Source organism: Monopterus albus, unplaced genomic scaffold, assembly GCF_001952655.1.
Source record: "Monopterus albus unplaced genomic scaffold, M_albus_1.0 scaffold1.1, whole genome shotgun sequence".
NCBI classification, from domain to species: domain Eukaryota; kingdom Metazoa; phylum Chordata; class Actinopteri; order Synbranchiformes; family Synbranchidae; genus Monopterus; species Monopterus albus.
Window position 1 is genome coordinate 299,876 of NW_018127881.1, and position 18,254 is coordinate 318,129.

At 39.8% G+C, this 18,254-nt stretch overlaps 1 protein-coding gene across 1 annotated transcript in view; it reads right to left on the reverse strand.

The window, feature by feature from the left end:
• The window catches only part of pparg (peroxisome proliferator-activated receptor gamma), a 42,941-nt gene that overhangs the window by 15,787 nt on the left and 8,900 nt on the right, over positions 1 to 18,254 (reverse strand). The window contains exons 4-6 of the mRNA XM_020609689.1: positions 3,882 to 4,178; positions 3,349 to 3,518; positions 19 to 290 (exon numbers count right to left, since the gene is read on the reverse strand). Of these exons, the coding sequence (XP_020465345.1) occupies positions 19 to 290; positions 3,349 to 3,518; positions 3,882 to 4,178 (739 nt within the window). The remainder of the gene's footprint in view (positions 1 to 18; positions 291 to 3,348; positions 3,519 to 3,881; positions 4,179 to 18,254) is intronic.

Genomic DNA, 18,254 nt, shown 5'->3' on the forward strand with positions numbered 1-18,254 from the left:
CGAGGAAAGAGAGAATGCAGTTTAAAGAACAGGCAGGAAAACAGAAACAACTGTGGACAGAGTGCACATAGTGAAAATGAATCAAGTTCATCATACATATTGTAAGTGTACACTGTTCTAAAAGGTGTGTGCAAAAGTATCACCACCTTACCGTTGTGTGACATGCCAACATTGAGACACTTCTGGAAGCGACAGTATTGGCATTTGTTGCGGGACTTCTTGTGAATGCGACAGTGGAGATCACAGTGATCATACACCAACTTTAACCTGATTGTGCGTCTGAAGAAACCCTACAAGAAAGAAAGTGACAGACAGAAGCCTGAGATATTGTCACTGTAGATGTCTTTTTTTTTTTTGTTACATGTACGCTACTCTGCTACTTCTGTTCCTTTTCTAAGAACTGGTAAGAGATTTGTGCTGTGCCAGTGCAGGAAATATGCACGGACTTATTTTAATGTAACTGTTTTCTTCAATTGCATTAAGAGACAAACTGTACTGTGCTGACAAATAAGACAATGAAAGTATGACCATACAAAGTAGGAAAGCAAATTTTAAGATTTTAGTGAAAAAATATATTTCAAGTAGTATATGTTCCTTATGAATACTGAGAATATTTATACCTCAATAGAACTTAATGATAAAGGAAAAGATGAGACTTTACAGAAAAGACAAATTAAATCCAAATTTTCCATAAAAGCATACAAATATCATTTTAATTATTTCTACTTGAATATTAATAGTGGTCTGATTCAAGTTACTCTTTGGTAAAGCAGCACAAAGTATCTATTAACTGACAGACCCAGAATAGATACCTGGTTCTTTCTCTATGGAAATCAATCATACTGCCCACAAGTAAAAGTTGACTTGTGCTTCAGAGTGGATTTGTACTTTGGTGTTTTCAACCTTAGGACCAAAGGAGCCATAACACTTGTGCTTATCTCAGCTATTAACTATGCAGCCATGGTCAAACTCCTAAACACACACTCCTACATACAGTCACTGGTCTGTTGATGGATGTGCTTACTAAGAAAGCTAACAGAACAGATTAAAAGGGAAAACCTGAAGTATGTACATTTTAAGAGGAGAATTGTATTTAAGTTTTAATATAAGTATGAAAATCCACATCTAGATATTGTAGCTGGAGGCTGGTGTGTTTGGCATCTACATTCCTATAATCCACAGATGTAATAGTAGGTTATTTAAAGAAGTAGGAAGTTAAAGAGGATCAAGCCTCCACCTCAATAGAGAATGTTTTCCCTTTTTGAAACAATTAAGTGTTTACCTGCTTGGCTGACCCCTCTTCTGGTAAATATCCCCTGAGACTTTAGCAGAACAATGACTACTGTACCTTACCATCATTCAACCTCTCAAGATATAGTGATTTAGACTATAGTGGACAGAAAAACAGAAACCTTTGTTCATTGTAATGGATCCAACCCAACAACCCTGACAGTGTCAGAGAGGTGCCGAGTGATCTTCACGGCAATGTTCAAGTGGCTGTGTTGCACTGATTGTACACTGTCAGTCACTGTTAAAACCTTTGCATCTTAATCATATAAATTAGACTTTCAAAATAAAACAATAAAAAACAGTCCAATACAACAATTCTACAGCGAAAAGTCTCAAAACTGATAATATAATGTGTCAAACAACAGAAGCAGTAATATCAGCAAAATGATAAGCATTTTAAAGGCTGACAAACTTTTGTTTATTGTCTAGAAATTCCATGAAAAGACCGAAACCAACAACACATTTGTTCATCTCACAATACTTTCTGACTTCCCTGCAATGTCTGCGGCTCTAGGCACTGTAGGCACTCATTCCTACTGCACACGTTAGTCTTTTAGTCACTAATGTGCTTTAATTAAAAAAAAAAGGCTAAAAGCTTTCCTAAAACTGCTGGGCACTATAGTATTAATAAAGTGTTACTCATACAGAAGTAAACACAGTGTAGTAGCTTTTCACACTAATTTGTATGGAATGATTTAAGACCTGTGAATACGTCTTGGAACCACACCCACAGTAAAAATACATACATATACATAGTATCGATGCTGTTTCTTGACATCCATCACACATGAGGACAATGTCACAATTTATAGCTACTCTTCTTATAACGTCTCACTAGTTCAAAGAAAGTGGAAATATGTGTGAAACCTCCCCCATACTCTATTAGTTATTTATACTCTATACAGACAGACAAACTGAGCTTATCTGAAGAAACACAAGCCTTTGTTGAGACCTTGCAAAGTGGAAAATGTATGGGGCTTGTGGTTAGAGTGACAGACATCAAAAAGATTCTAAAAAGTGCACCCTTCTCTCCATGCATTATACAATTATTTATTCCACCAACATGTTTCACCCAAGAGTGACACTCGGTGACAGAAAAAGGAAGACTGGCAGAGAAACAAAACTGCTATTCGCAGCTGCCTTTACCATTTCCTGACATGACTCTCTGGTGGTATGACTGGGTTTTTTTTTTTTTGAGACCAACAAGCTATTCATTTGCTATTTCTGTACACTTAATTTAAGGCACAACTTGTATTTCTAAAATGACTGGAAGTCAGATAAGTCCTTAATCGACAAGAGAAAAGGCATGAACAGCAGGCAAAAGTATGCACTTGCAACAATGCAGAAGCCTTTAGAGCTCTAAAGAGGCCACACTGGTGCCAAAACGCAAGCTTTTGGAATAAAGTCTCTGTTGCATAACTGTCAGATTGCTCCTGCCATTTTGCAAACAGTGTTTCTTACCTACTGTTTATGATTACATATTGTGCACCTCCCTGCAGTGTGAGAGCATTATAAGAGGAAAAAACACACTCTGTCAGAAAGATTCCTCTGCAAAATGAGGACTGGTTGTAGTGTGTCCACTCATTCTAACAAAGAATAAACTGCTGTTTTAATTGTAATAAACTTTCAGGTTTTAAACGACTTAAGCCCCACAAGTCTAAGAGCAGTTTGCTCAGGGTGATGTGCAGCGCAGAGCTGAATCAATCACTTGATGTATCAATCGACAAAAAACTTCTTTGATAATTGATTCATTCATTTAAATCAAGCTATAAGTAACATAACTTTGGTCTAGCCTCTAAATGGTGAAAAGGTGGTGTTTGTCTTTTCTGTTAGTGCATCAAATTGCTTTAGGTTTAAAACTGTTGATTGGGCAAAACAAAGATACATTCATCTTAATAAAATAAGAACCTAATTTGCAGATTGGTTAATAATGAAAGCAGATGTTAGTTGCAGCTCTACTCTGGTGAAATCTAGGGTTTTAAACACTGCTTATGTACTCTCCGCCAGTTTGTTATGCATCTTAGTTTCATCTTTACTCATGATATCTTTCAGTCCTACCTTACAGCCCTCACAGGCATGGACACCATAGTGAAACCCAGAGGCTTTGTCTCCACACACACGACACTCAATGTTTAGGGCTGCTGTTGAGGTATCATCCTGGATCTTGGAGAACACAGGACTGTCTGAGTACTGTGGAGGTGACTCTGGCTCCATCTTGATTGAATCTGCTACAAGAAACATCAGGCAGCTAGGACAGGCGGTAGCCAGACTTTCTTATTATACTGTAAATCTTAAACCCACTTTCAACATTAATGCTCAGTTGGTTAAACCTGGTTTCTTCAAATGTGCATCCAGTATTTTCTAACTGGCTATAACTGCTATTCTGGTGTTTTAAGCACAAACAAATCGATAGTTTGACCAAATTTCCACTTAATATGGTACAAATGAAGCACTGTAACAATAACACTTTTTCATGCAAGGACCTAAGCAGCTACTTAGGTTCTACATCCTGCAAATGAATTTCAAAGAAGATAAAAAGAAACTAGGTAATGCATTTGCTCTTGTTCTACCATCACACAAACTGGACTTACTATACATGTTCCGCTCTGTCCTGTAGCTGTGCATGTGTATGTAGTCCATGTTGGTCAGATGTTCTTCACTCTGCGGTGGGCTGGGGTCATAGGGCATACCAGAGGAAGAGATGGAGGATACAAGTGATGGAGACAAGGAGGAATGGACAGAGGAAGAGGAGATGGAGGCATAGTCTAGCGTGGACAAATGCTTCATATTGAGGCAGTGGGAGCTGTCTTCCAGGTCTGGCAGGTCCACGGCGCTCAGACTGAAACCGACAGGCCAGGCTAGGAGCTGCTGGGTGTCCACCATGTCTGCTGTAGAAAGAGATGAAGCAGTGACACGTTAGCTGATGCAGTATGGTTTGTTGACTGTATGTGGCCTTGTTAAAAGAAAACAACACAAGAAGTACTAGAGAGAGGAGGGGAGGAAGAGGAAAAGTTGGAGAGAAAGGGAGGGTAAGATTAAAAAAAAAGAGTAGAGACAGAGGAAAGGAGAAAGAAAGATGACAACAAAAATATACATAGACAAACCCAAATGCAACATTGTACATTTTGTTAATAACTAAATATGTCACTTCAGAAAAGTCTAAAACAGAAACCGTGCACACACACTCCCATACAAACACCATGATGAATATCCTCACTCCTTCAACTTGTTCCTGCAGTCTGTCTGTTATCTAGCAAACACGGAGGCAGATTGTGTCACATGGAGTACAAGACGAACTCTGGCACTAAGGAACGTCTCCTCTGTTCAAAACACTGTCTTCCTCTGTTGCTGTTTGGGTGACTTGCCTCTGTGATTGCCCAACCAAAGGACGCAGAGTGTGGGACAGTCTGAGGCTGAGTGGAGCGACTCAGTGTGCTGAAAAGTGTTACCGACTGATAATTAAGAATTGGGTTGACACTGAAAATTGCCTTGAAACACTGTTTTGGTTATTGTGTTTAAAGTCTTGGAATATTAGGCTGTGTGTTGATGTAAATGAACAAAGGCTCTTTGGTCATTCCAATATCTAACTCAAATGGTCAGACATTGGAGAAGAGAAGTCAGCTGAGATGGTCAAAGTCCAGTCATCAGAGGTTACTACAGTCTAAACATAAGCAATCCACATACAAGGGTCTATAATCAGGGATAGGTTTGTAGTGGAATATGTTGCTTTTAAAGATGTATTTAATTTTCTAAACTACAGCCCCTACACAAAAACTTAAGAAACTAGTGGCAGAATGAAAAGATTCTTAAAAATAAGATGACATAATGCTAGCAAAGGTTTAAGGAAAGCTTCACATGAAAACAACAAAACCAACAATGCATTTGTTTGTCTCTTAATACGTCAGTCTTCCCAACCTTGTGGCACTGAACTCTTAGTGAAGATGTAAATAAAAATGGGTCACAAATATCTAGTCTCAGCTTTAAAATAGTCTAAACTAATCTAAATTTACTTCAACGGGATGGTGCATGTGAATCAACTAAAGTAAAGTGCCCATGTTCATCAAATCACCCAGGGCAAAGTGTGTACTGGTGTGCTTTCTGGCACAAAATAATAAACTATAAGTGGATTTGGAAACACAAACAACATCTGTTAGTTAGATGACTTGCTGTTTTCACAGGGTTTGCTGACACAGAGAAAAATCTAGAACATCATCTGACTTATCCTTTAAAATATTACAAATCTTGAAATCTTTCCATGTGACATTTGAAAGTAGAACATCTCTGTCTTTCTAAATATCAGTACTGGAAACTACTGCATTTACGTTTCCCAAGCTTTTTTTTTTTCAAGAGGGAGGAAGCCATGCTTGAATTCTGACCTTGATTTAAAATATAGAAACTCTGAAAAGGAAAGGAAAAACCAGTACCAGTTTATAAATAATCAATAGAGTAAAAGGTCTCTGCACTGAACCAGCTTGGCAGACAAACAACCTTTTGTAACCAACAGCGATTCTCTAAATAAACGTCCTCTAATCAACATCGACTGACGCTCCATCTGAAAAAAACAACAACAAAGAATACAACAAATTATGCAACAGGACAAAACCAAAATAGCAATACTCAGGTGGCACAGTAGCACCTGGTATAAAAATGGCTTGAAATGTCTCCAAATTACTTGGCAAAACATTTCTGTGGAACAAACATCCTCCTCGCTACTACTTATTGTTTCCTTTTAACTTGATTGGAATGTGGCAGAGAAAATCAGTAGGGGATCCACTTAAAATTTGGCTGTGACATTGTTTCAGAAAAAGAGTGTTTGTGTGTGTGTGTGTGTGTGATGGAGCTTCCACCACCTTGCAAGCTGTTGCAGGGGGAAACACTTACTATTAATAACCAGATACACCTGGTTATTTTTCCATTTGTTGGCCAGTTGCCAGCCAATAAAGCCGAAAATAGACGGAGCACTGGAGCCATTTATGCACTGGTTGGCATCCAGGTATATGGAAACAGAAATGTACTGGGAGAGAAAGCTCTAGAGATGAAGAGTAAGAGAGATGAAGCGAGAGGGGTGACAGAGAGCAAACCCTACAACCACTTCATAAAATCAAAGGCTTTAAGAAAAACTCCTTATCTTAGGAAATTCATGCTCTGTACTCACCACAACTTGTAAAGAAAAAAAGGATGGCAGCTGCAGCCTGGCAGTTAAAACCAAGGTGCTTAAATCATGTTGTAATCAAAAGGTGAAAACAAGTTTGTACTGTAACTTCTCCCCCGAGAGCATTCATGGAAATGTTGTAGTACAAAATCCACTGAATCGAACATGTTTGTATCTGCACGTGATGTGTGGGCAAACAACCTGCCAAGACATTATGAAAGGCGACAGATGATTAGTAAGGCTGATGCAGCACCATGTCTGCTGTGTCTGAAAGGTTGTCTGTGTGTGTGTGTGAGCATGTGCGTGACGGTTGTACTGCTGTCTCCTGCCAGTTCTCAGATTTCCACATGTCAGAACTTGTCTTCCAGGTAAGAGTACAGTGTGTAGGAGTACTTTCTAGCAGCTATTGCCTCAGTCATGACATAATAACAAAAGGCCAACGGCAAATTGCCAGGCAGGTCTGTCAAGCTACCGTAACTGTGAGCCAGCCTAAAACTGTGAGTGACATACAGCGAACAGCAATGAGAGAAAGAGCAAGCCGGCACAAAAGCTGGATTATTAGATAAAATGACAATACTGTAATGTTAGCAAAGCGGTAATAAGGCTATTCTCACAGCCTGAAAGCAACAGTCTAGAAAAAGAGGTGAAAACCAAGAGGTCAAAGAGAGAGATGTGAAATCTTTCCTTCAGGGACAAAGTTGCAAAACAAATGAAATGTTTTTCAATGTTCATATTTCCTCACAACAGCAACAAGTCGGTCCAAAACGGACTGAAGCAAAGGCTGGGGATCAGATTACTGCACAGAAGGTGGCCGAGATCCTTTTTATATCATTGGAAGGGTAGTTTTGTTAAATTCACAGATTTAGCTTTTTATCAGCCTGTATACAAAAACTCCAAAGGGAAAAACAATGAAACAAATTTCAACAAAAACTAAATGCTCACAATGATTAAGCTCTACTGTCAAAAAATATCCATCACTTTTTGCAAGGGTGTAGAAGCCTCCTATACAAGTGATTAAACAGTCAGGAAAAGAAACTGTGCAAAGTGAAAAGTAGTTTAGGATACGACAGAAGTCCACACAGAAGTTGTCTGGTATATTAAGTAAAGTGAGATACAAAAGGCCGAACCTGTCCTGCTGCATTCACAGACATCAACAGCAATCCTGTCTGTTTCAGGAAAGCTGTTCCCTCTCGGAGGGTGAGACCTACACCACTAATGTCAAAGCAGGCAGTCGCTCAACCAAAAGGGCTGCTAGAAACACATTTTGATATGCGAACTTATTTTTTTGGGAACCGACCGGGCCACTAAATTAGGAACTCTTCAGAACAATGCATACAAAGGTAAATAACATACTGCGGCTGTGGCTCAGGAGGTAGAGCGGGTTGTTTCCTAACCGGAGGATTAGCGGTTCGATTCCTGGCTTGTCCAGTCAACATGTCGAGGTGTCCTTGAGCAAGACACTGAACTCCCGGTGATGTCACCGGTGTGGGAGTGCGAATGGGTGAATGGCCGAATAATGTGAAAGCGCTTTGAGTGTGCTGTAAAAAGCATAGAAAGGCACTATACAAGTATAAGACCATTTACTTTTGATGATGTTTGGACACAGTAGGTTTTTCATAAATAACTAAGTGAAGCTAACTGCAAGAAACAAATATAAAGTTGCACTCTCTTAACTTGACTCTGTGCCAAATTTAGCTCAATGTAACACTTGACAAGCTTTTGTTTGCTGCTTTTATAACATCTTGAAGACAAAATGACATGTTGCAGAGTATTTCCGCTGTAGAGGAAGGTGTGGTTTTCTTTTTCTTTTTTTCCACAATTAATTATTTTTAATATGACACTCGTATGATTGTGTGTGTGTGTGTGTGTATGACACATGCAGTGAGGGGGAAAGTTAGTGTTCAGAGCTCTGTGACTTCCTGACCTCGTCACGTAAAACAGCATGTGGTTCAGACATGTCCGCCTGCAAGTCTGCCTGACAGTCCCCGCAATTTCTTTGAAAAGGTGAAGTGTGTGGACACTGGTAAAATCGTGTGGTGTTTGTAAGCAGTTGAATTTACTAAATGAGATGGTGATCAGGCAGTCATTGCCACCCATTAAAAGTACAGTATTTTAAAAGTTGCATCTAGAATAAATGCTAAAAAAGCTGATATCCTGCTTCACTCTTCAGGAAATTAGCACTTTTTTCAGTTTTTTTTGTCTTTGGTGGTGTGAAGCCACCACAGACAGAATTACCTGTAAAGGGCCTTCCCCCTCTGCATTTAAATGATGAAACAGGAGAGTAATGGAAAACCAAGTGCGCCCAAAGTGTCAGCTAGAGGTCTGGACTGCCCTCTCAACAGAAATGAGTCTCTTTGTGTCTAAAAACCCACTTGCTCAGTTGGTACTGAATTTACTCATAAAACTTCAAAGCTCAAGGTGGGAGGTTAGAAACCACATTCTCTTTCTGCTTGGCACAGCTCTGAGTAAAACAGTACCCAGACAACCTCTCTCTGATTTCGACTCAATTTTTCTGTAATTTCTTTCTTTCAGGTTCCAAAGCTAGGAAAGTGCAGCGCTGATAAGCAGGTCAACCAGAGGTCAGATCGAAGAGGAGGCAAAGCTTCTTACAAATGCACATAAATCTAAGAATCATTTTCTGTATTTTAAAAAGCAGCTATATACTATATATATATATTTTACAAATATGCCCACACCATGTTTCAGTTATTACACAGTTGAGGATATTCTTCAATCTTAAAATATTAACTATTCCTTGTCAAATTCAAATTTATCTTTATTTCAGAAGAGTACCTGGTTTACACAAAATCACACACAAGTACACAAGCAAAAAACTGAAAAGTGTATAGAGCTGTTTGACATGACCTACTGTAGTTACAGGTATCTGGCTGTGAAAATCTCTGCACTGCAGGTTCTGCGGGTATTTTACTGAAAAGACTATATGTCTGCTCTCAGTCAATTACCCCACACCCACAAAGCTCTGTATCGGACTCGGCCCATTACCCACAGTTACTGTGTTTCTAAATAAAATCAGGAGAAGACCCTACCAGTTAACATCAGACCATGGTATTATTCCTCCATCCATCCATTATCTATACCGCTTATTCCTGAATAGGGTCACGGGGGCGCTGGAGCCAATCCCAGCTGACACTGGGTGAGAGGCAGGGTCCACCCTGGACACGTTGTCAGTCTATCACAGGGCTGACATGTAGACAAACAACCACACACACTCACTCCTATGGTCAATTTAGAGTCATCAGTCAACCTAAACTGCATGTCTTTGGACTGTGGGAGGAAGCCGGAGCACCCGGAGAGAACCCACGCAGGCACAGGGAGAACATGCAACATGCCAGCCGGGATGCGAACCCGGAACCTTCTTGCTGTGAGGTGACAGTGCTACCATGGTATTAATGAATGAAAAATAAGAAACAATTACAAATTGTTACCTTAAATTCAACTAACATTTTTCCATTTTTCTGGTTCTTTATAATTTTTATTGGGGCGGGGGCACTGTGCAGCAGTGATGTCCCAGGCTGGGAGTAAATAAGGTGCGCAGCGAAAGTTAGCTAGTCCTGCCCGTGCTTAGTCCATTTTTACTCATGCCTGTACCCATGAATTGTTATAATACCACATATTATTATTAACTGTACAAATGCATTCATTGCAGCTGTCTAAAGCTTTTATTTAAACATAGCAACAAACTGGTCTTTGTACAGAATGTAATGAACAAAAGCTCATGCACTGATTCAACATGATGAACTGCATTATGGTGACACACAGGGCAGAAGACAGTTCACTCCCTGTTTCTCCTGTTTTAGTTCAGAGCATGTTCAGTGTCAGCTCACTGACCAGCAACTGACAGTGGCAGCAACGACAGAAGAGACTAAACATGTGTGGTGTGGGTGGGGGGGAATCATGCTTTTCCTCAGGAAGTGATGACCAATAGAAAGGGAACTATATACACACACATTTTCTTTCTCTGAAAGTGTCTGGGCTCAGCAGAAGTTCAGACAGCTAACTATCATGTGATATCTCTGTGTGTGTGTCTGTCTTTTATTCCCATTTTTTATGTGTGCGTGTCTCTGCATAATTGTACAGTATATGCTTGTGTATGTGTATGTGTTTATACATTGCTTTCTTTTATTTTTTTTGGTAGATGTGTTCTCCTACACTAGAGTGGGTGCGTGTGTGAGGTGGTAGACATCAGAGGCAGATGATTTCCTGTTGCTTCACTCTGACAGGCAACCTCATCATGCCTCTCTGGTTGCACTTCTCTCCCTCTGCACAGTCACTCAGTCTCAATGTGACAGCAGTGATGCACTCACTTGTGCCTCCTCATGCAATACCAATTCTATACGAGGGCCTGCTAGTTCTCTGAGCTAATTAGAAAACACAGTGGTTACTTGTGAATATTCATTTCTAACTAAAGCATGAGAACAGTACTTCTGGCTTTGTGGCTGAGCAGATTGCAGCAGGATAACAAAAACCTCAAGCTGAATGTTTTCATTCAAATATGGCAGATATAGTACTGTACAGTCTATGTATACATCACTATATAGTGATGATGTGCAAGGCATGTCAAACTATTACACCTCACTTAATTAAAAAATTACCTGATTTACCTGATTTTCCATTTTGCCTTCATCCTATTGCATTTATTTCACATACTGTGTTAACTGAACATTAAGCTGGGGAGCAAAAGTTCAAAACGTTGTCTTTTGGCTAACACTGGCACATTTACAACAATGTTTGACAAATGTGCATTGTCCTTTCAAAATAAAAATAAGTAAAAAAATCAGACAGCACAGTTCAGGCTGTAACACAATGAATGATCAAACTATTCTACATAAAACAGCTACTTGGTCAAATATTAGGCTGCTAAATAAGTGTTCACACATATTCACATGCTCCCAGACCAAACAAGAAGTGGTAAATGCTCTATTGGTTTCTGTCTTCATCTGCACTTCTACACAAGTTACATGACTATTGAGGGATGCAAAAATACATTACAAATGTAAAAGTGATCCTAAAAAGGCTGAAAAAAGAAACAATTACCAAGGACATGAAACAGAAAAGTCAAGCACCTTGGACAATTTAGAGATAGAGTTTCAGCTTGTCTGCTGTCACCATTCACTCACAGCTGTGTTTTTGTGCACTGAAGGTTGAGGTTGGACAGGTAGGGTCAAGTGGTGTTACTCGACAGTGTCTTTCACTATCTCTCTCCCTTACCACAAAGTGCATTGGGACAATAACTAAAGCCCGTTAGAGAGAATGTGGAATTGCATGTCTTCTAGGATGGAAAGTCATCAGTTATTTTATGAAGAAACAAATATTAGATGATGTTTAGATGTATTTTTTTTTATCAGATATGTTATTCTGATATTCATGATCAGCATTGTACAGATTTGGGAATATCATTTGTAGCATGGCTTCCTGTTTTGGGACCATTTTAAGGCCATACTAATGTTAATCTAAGGCACACACACGGTGGCTGCTCACACCATGACAGATCTACCGCTGTGTTTATCAGATTAAAAACTCTACAGTAGTGCAGGTTGAAAACATAAACCTCACATTTAAGTATGGGGAAAAACTCATCATATCAATTGTTTTCCCATCCATCAAGAGATGAGTTGCAGTGTTTCTATTCACTAAGTTATGAATTTTGGATATGTTGCATTTGTTTGTTGTGTGCTGAATGTAATCATGCACCAAAATGATTCCATTACTATCTTAACCTTAATAAGATTTGGACTCCGATATACAGCTCAACAGCCTGTGATTAGTGTCGGTGTTCAGTACCAAGTGTTGTTTTTTCAGTCAAACTGAATAAAACTGCATTTGCACTCTCAAATGTAAACAGGGCCTCTTTACACCACCCTAGGTGTGCTCAGCCAGAACTTCACAAACTGAGTTAAACTCTGACTGTGCGTTCACACTAAAACATGCATAAATAACAGCAGGCACTGTGGTTGTTGACTGCTTGTTGTTGTTTCTGGTTAGCCAGCAGAAATGTGCAACCACAGCACAGACTATTATATAGGTGAAGTGGGGGACATATAGTATTTGTAGACTAACTCAAACCTCTGAAGACTGGACAAACTACACATGATGACAGTTTTCACCACCATCTTCTTGCTATTTTAGGACAGTTTTGTTTGAATAATGTCTCCCATTTGCATATTGTAATGTCATTGTCCACTTACAAGTATCAAAATCTTAGGGTGTACTCACACAAGGCAATCTGTACCGTGCCCAAGCACATTTGACCAGTCCAGTTTGTTTGACTAGTATGATCTTTCCGTGCCATGCCTAGGCAGGTAACCTGAACTCCGAACTATGTGCTATGCGAGAGTATTTCTCTTCAGTTGCATCATGGCGACACAAGTTTGCTCTGGCCCGGATTGTTTAAAATGTGTGAGCGCAGGCCAGCGGGGGGGGAGGACAACTGAACTCAGGCACTGTACAAGACAACCGTTCCTACATAGTGTGAGTACACCCTTAAAGAAAATGACAGACTGCAAAGGTGTAAAGGTTTAGAATCATATCACAACATCAAATGTCCCCAGATTGGAACAGACTTGTTCTGAGTCATCACACATTTTGCTGGAATTCTCTATGTCATCACTTAAAACATATTTATAATGAGCTGAATATTCATAATGTGTGTCCTCATCTTAAGATGGCCCTTGCTCCCAGTAATGATGCAAAAAAACACCAAATATTTCAACTATAATATGCTCACATAGCTGGAGTAATATTGTAATATAAAAGAAAAATTTAACTTTCTAATCTGTCAGTCCACCTTTATGATCATTGTCTAAAAATGTCACTGTTCACTGTGAGGATGTGGCTTTCCTGATTCACACACACACGCACAGCTGTGTTTTCATTCCTTGTAGGAACTTCAAATTGACTTACATTCATTTCCTGCAGACTTATCCTAACCTTAACCATAACCACTACTTGCCAACCCTGACTGTAACCTTAAACCATACTACCACTCTAAAATCCAGTGATTGAGTCCCCACAATGTGTGTGTGTTAACAAGTTTCCCCATAATGTAAGTAATACATAGGCACACACACACGCACACATGTCCAGGATGTGTTCTACACTGCTGTCAGAATCATAATGTGACTGGGACATGAGGTGAGTCTTGTAACACAGGACGACAGGGTGTCTGAATTCTGCTAAGCAGCACTCTTGGGGATTGATATCAAACCCTCTTATGTGAAGAAAGATGCATATTTAAGGACATACATACACCACAAATAATCTAGGGCATGCAAGCAAGCAGAAACTTAAAGACATAGGGCCCTACCTTCCACCCAGCACCAAACATACAGGCCAGTGTCAAAGTGTAATTTCCTATCTTGCACCTGACACAGTGTCCTTTTAGCCTCCTAGCACCCATACCGTCAAGATGCCACATACACTTTTGTCCACCTGGGAGTGTCGATGTAAACAAGAGGCCTTTGTAGGCATGTTTTGGTGCACTTATTATCTTGAGGATGCCATAAGAAGTTGCGCCAGTGGCCAACAAAAAGCTGGTCTAAGTCAATAGACGGGCATTTTAAAGGCCATGGATCAAGTTAGTAATATGTACGTGCATAAGCGGGTGCACAAGGTGCAGACATGTTGCTTCCCACTTGCAGCAGCACACCAAAATGCTACAGATTAATAATAGAATATTTTAAGAATTAAAATTAATACCCTGTACACCAAGTTATTTTAAAACATGTCGGCAAGCCTGTAAAAACGGGTCCCGGAGAGAACCAAAAAGCACAAGAAACACAGACCATAACAGCAGAACTGGCCTCTGAGGATCAGAAAGCTTTATTCCTATGTCCAGGGGTTAGCATATCGTGGCCTTCATACAATTTAAATGATCGATTACGTTATGTATCAGAATTATTTGGTCATGATAATGGTCAATGTAAATGGCAAATTGTTTTGAGTAATCATGGCTCTACACATAGGTATTTAAATCGCTCCTGTCACCCTCCAGGTAAATCTGCTGCTATCTGCTGTGGTACCAGCGAGACCGCCTTTTAAAGAGAATGGGAGCGGGCATTTTGATTGGTTTATTGCATGTTACACCCAAAATACACCCATGGGTTAATCAAGAGAGTAAATCCGACCCTTTTAAAACAAGCACCTGACACAGATATAGTTTTTGCGCCATCAAAATAGAAAAATTTGTCTGGACACACCCTGTATGCACCTTAATTATTGTGCCTGGAAATGTGCGCTTTAGATCATCAAAACATGGCCCATACTACTTAAACTGAGATCTGGGCAATGATATCAACACACACACACACATACACAAGCAGGTCCATATAGCTCCACGCATGGAGAGAGTGAGACAGAGAGCATTCACTGGTGGCATTTATCTTTATCGACTCTATATGCTACTTTCTGAGAATCTGCAGTTTTCACAATAATCTAAGGACATGAACTTTCCCCTAATTCCTTTAAATAGTTATGAGTTAATGGCTGATGTGTCCCTTGAGCCTCAAGAGCTTCCTCACTGGATAAGGGGAAGGAGTTGTGCATGCTGTCAAGGCCCCCCTCTCTCTCTCTCACACACACACACAGAGATGTGCATTTTTGAATATATTCCCCATGGGGACTTTACATGGACTAACATTCATTTCCTGCAGACCTAGTCTAACCTTAACCATAACCAACAGTCTACATGCCTAACACCTAACATCACCCTAACTTGTCAGCTGTCAGCCTAAAATTCAGTCACTTACATGGCGGGGATCACAAGAAAGGCAGAATCCTCAACTTGTAAGCATGCAATCAGATTTCAGTCCCCACAATGTTTGTAATGCTATGCACACGCTCACACTCATAAATAAATGTATGTGCCATGCTGTCATGATGAAAGATATGTTATGAGGACAACACAACATAAACAAAGCAAAGTTTGGGTCATTTTTTCCATTGTCTCTCTCACACATTTGCACTTAATACAAGGCACAAGGGTTAAAAGGGTGGGAAAAAAAAGAGATGGATGCGAAAGGAAGGCAGACACTGAAATAAACAACTGACTCCATCTACACAGTTGTCACTTATGATGACATCACTTAGGTTAATGATCCCTTTATGTGAGTGTGATCTCAGCTGTGTGAGAAATCACAGCGGTGAAGATTTATAGCTAAACTTGTTTTGACCGAGACCGAGGGCTTGAGAGGAGGACAGCATGGTAGGAAGAGGGAGAGGTACAATGTGGGAAGGGTCATGCCCTGTTCCTCGAAGTGGAGAGGAAAAGACGGGAGTATGCTCCCGTCAGCCGCAGTTTAGTGGGACAATAACAAAACAATGCATGACGTGCCTGTCATCCACAGAAGGTACTGCAAATATGTGTGCTGAGAAAGGTGTAAGAAAAAAAACCTAGAAAAAAGGAAGTTTTGAGGAAATGAGCAAAATAAGCGTCAGAGTTGGCTCAACACTTCACTAACCCCCCTCACCTGAACAGTGATTGTCCAGTGCTAAGTAGCATTAAGAATATACAGTCTGTCATGCATTAGCATATCTGGCTAACCTTGCATTATGTTGGAAGTTAAGAGTTAGCATATTAACTACATTGTTTAGTGATATTACAGACTGCATAAAAAATATATTCGCTGTGTTGAAGCTGATACTGGATGCTATTAGAGTTTGGGGTAATTGGCCCTGCTCTTTATAAGATTCAGAGTAGTTTATACTCCAGCAATCCCAGTCATGATATTGATGAGAAGCATTATGTCCACTGAACTCCTAAAAGCCTTTCCACTTGTAACACTGAAAGTGAAAAAGTGTTTGTGAAAAAATAAAATAAAATAAAACATAAATCTAACCTTCTGATGCAACCCATGAGGTTAAGGGAAGTATAAGGTCAAATAAGTTTGATCTTATACTTTCCTTACTGAAACATTAGAACTAGGTAGGTCTTCACTTGAACATAAGAACAATGCTGTTTCTGTATCTCCCTTCCATATGGATATTTTAGGTTGAGAAATGCAGCTTCAGCCTCAGTGCTTTAGCATAATGTCACATATTGTATGTAGCCATCAAGTGCATTTTTAAGTCAGGGACCCAGTGTCTCAAGATTTACTGTAAGTTTCAAGACGTGTAAAATGACAAAGACAAATGCAACTGGAACTAAAAGAAGAGGCAAAAAAAAAAAAAAAAAAAAATCAGAGAAAGCTATGGACAACCCTTGTTCCCCCTTTTTCTTTCCATGATCCTTTGGCATTTATTAGCTAATTTTAAAGTGAGGAGGTGGATCAGATTCATCATACATGCCGAGCAAGACCTGAACTAATAACGTCACAACGAGTGCCACATTCGGTGACCTCAGGAAGAACCTTGTGCACATCAAGCCTGAGTCACTTTTAAGTGACCACAAGAGAAAAAGGTTTTGACATAAGGAGTTGCTGTTTGCTCCCACATCTTTGTAAAAGAAAAATTAGGACAAAGGTTGTTGGATATCCCTACTGTCTGTTGAACAATATGCATGTCAAAGTGCACTGGAAAGAACACTCTTTTTATTAGTTAAATCAAAGAAGTTAAATAAACCAGTATGTACAATGCCTTGCCTGGTCTTCACCTTTTAACATTTTAGTTTTTCAATAAAAACCATCAACATGACAGACATTCAGTTGCTATTTTAGGGGTAAAATGGGGACTTCAGTGAGTGGATGACCGGCAAATCGGTGAAGACAACGTTTCGGCGAGTTTGTGTTCTGCTTGTTCAGCAGCTATTTGATAAACTGCTTATACTGGCAAGGTAATGCTGGGTGATAGTAAAGGGAAGCATGGGGTGTACCACTCGTTAGGTTCGGGGAATGGAAATGCAGCTCTAATGTGCAGCTGGAACACCAGCGTCCTCGCCCACAGACTGCTGTGCTCTGAACGAGATGTAGCTGCCTGCTAATAGAGCAAGTTTGGTCACATAACAAACACAAATCTGAAAACGTCAGAACAAATAGCTGAATTGGCATTACTGGGATAGACTGACCATATGTATATTCTCAATCTAAGTGGTTACTTTCTCCCTTGAAAAAAAAGACAAAACTTAATAAAGTGGCATAATACCAGTCCTACAGATGAAAATGATAAGAGCTTTGAGCCTGGCTCAAAGTCTCTACTACCACCATCCGGGATCAAGCTAACCTCAACTGGCTCTCACCAAGCTGTTGCTGCATAGAGCTCTGGACTGTCGCCTTGCTGGGCTCCTTCAGTCCCCGTCTCATACAGCGGTGTATACTCAGAGGCAGCACTCGGTTTCCAATGGCAACTAAGAGGCAGCTGTCCCTGACCCACTCTGGGACAGCATACCTCGATAAAGTGTCTGTGGCCAGTTAGCCACCATGTCCACACCCTGTATTACAATGTGTTCTTTTCTACACTGTATACAAAGTATAAAGATGTGAAAACTGAAAACTTGCTTTGATGTTGTCCTGAACATGCATCACTTCTCAGGTGACAGGTGTTGTTGTGACTGAAGCATTTTCTCTCCACAACTTGTCGTCCATGAGTGACAGAAAATCTGAACAGGTGTATTAATTAAACTGATTTATTTGGTGAAATGTTACGTAGACACTGCTGGTAGTATATAAAACACACACTCAACTTTTTAATCAAACTAAAACATGTCTGCACAGATAATTATTTATAAAATTAAGATGCAAACAGAATTTGATTTTGTTCAGCTCCATCTCTAGTTTAAAAATGTCCCGACTACACGGTAGCTGGATGCGAGATCGAACTATGCAACACTGCAAAAAGCAAAAAGAAACAAAACTAAAGAAAT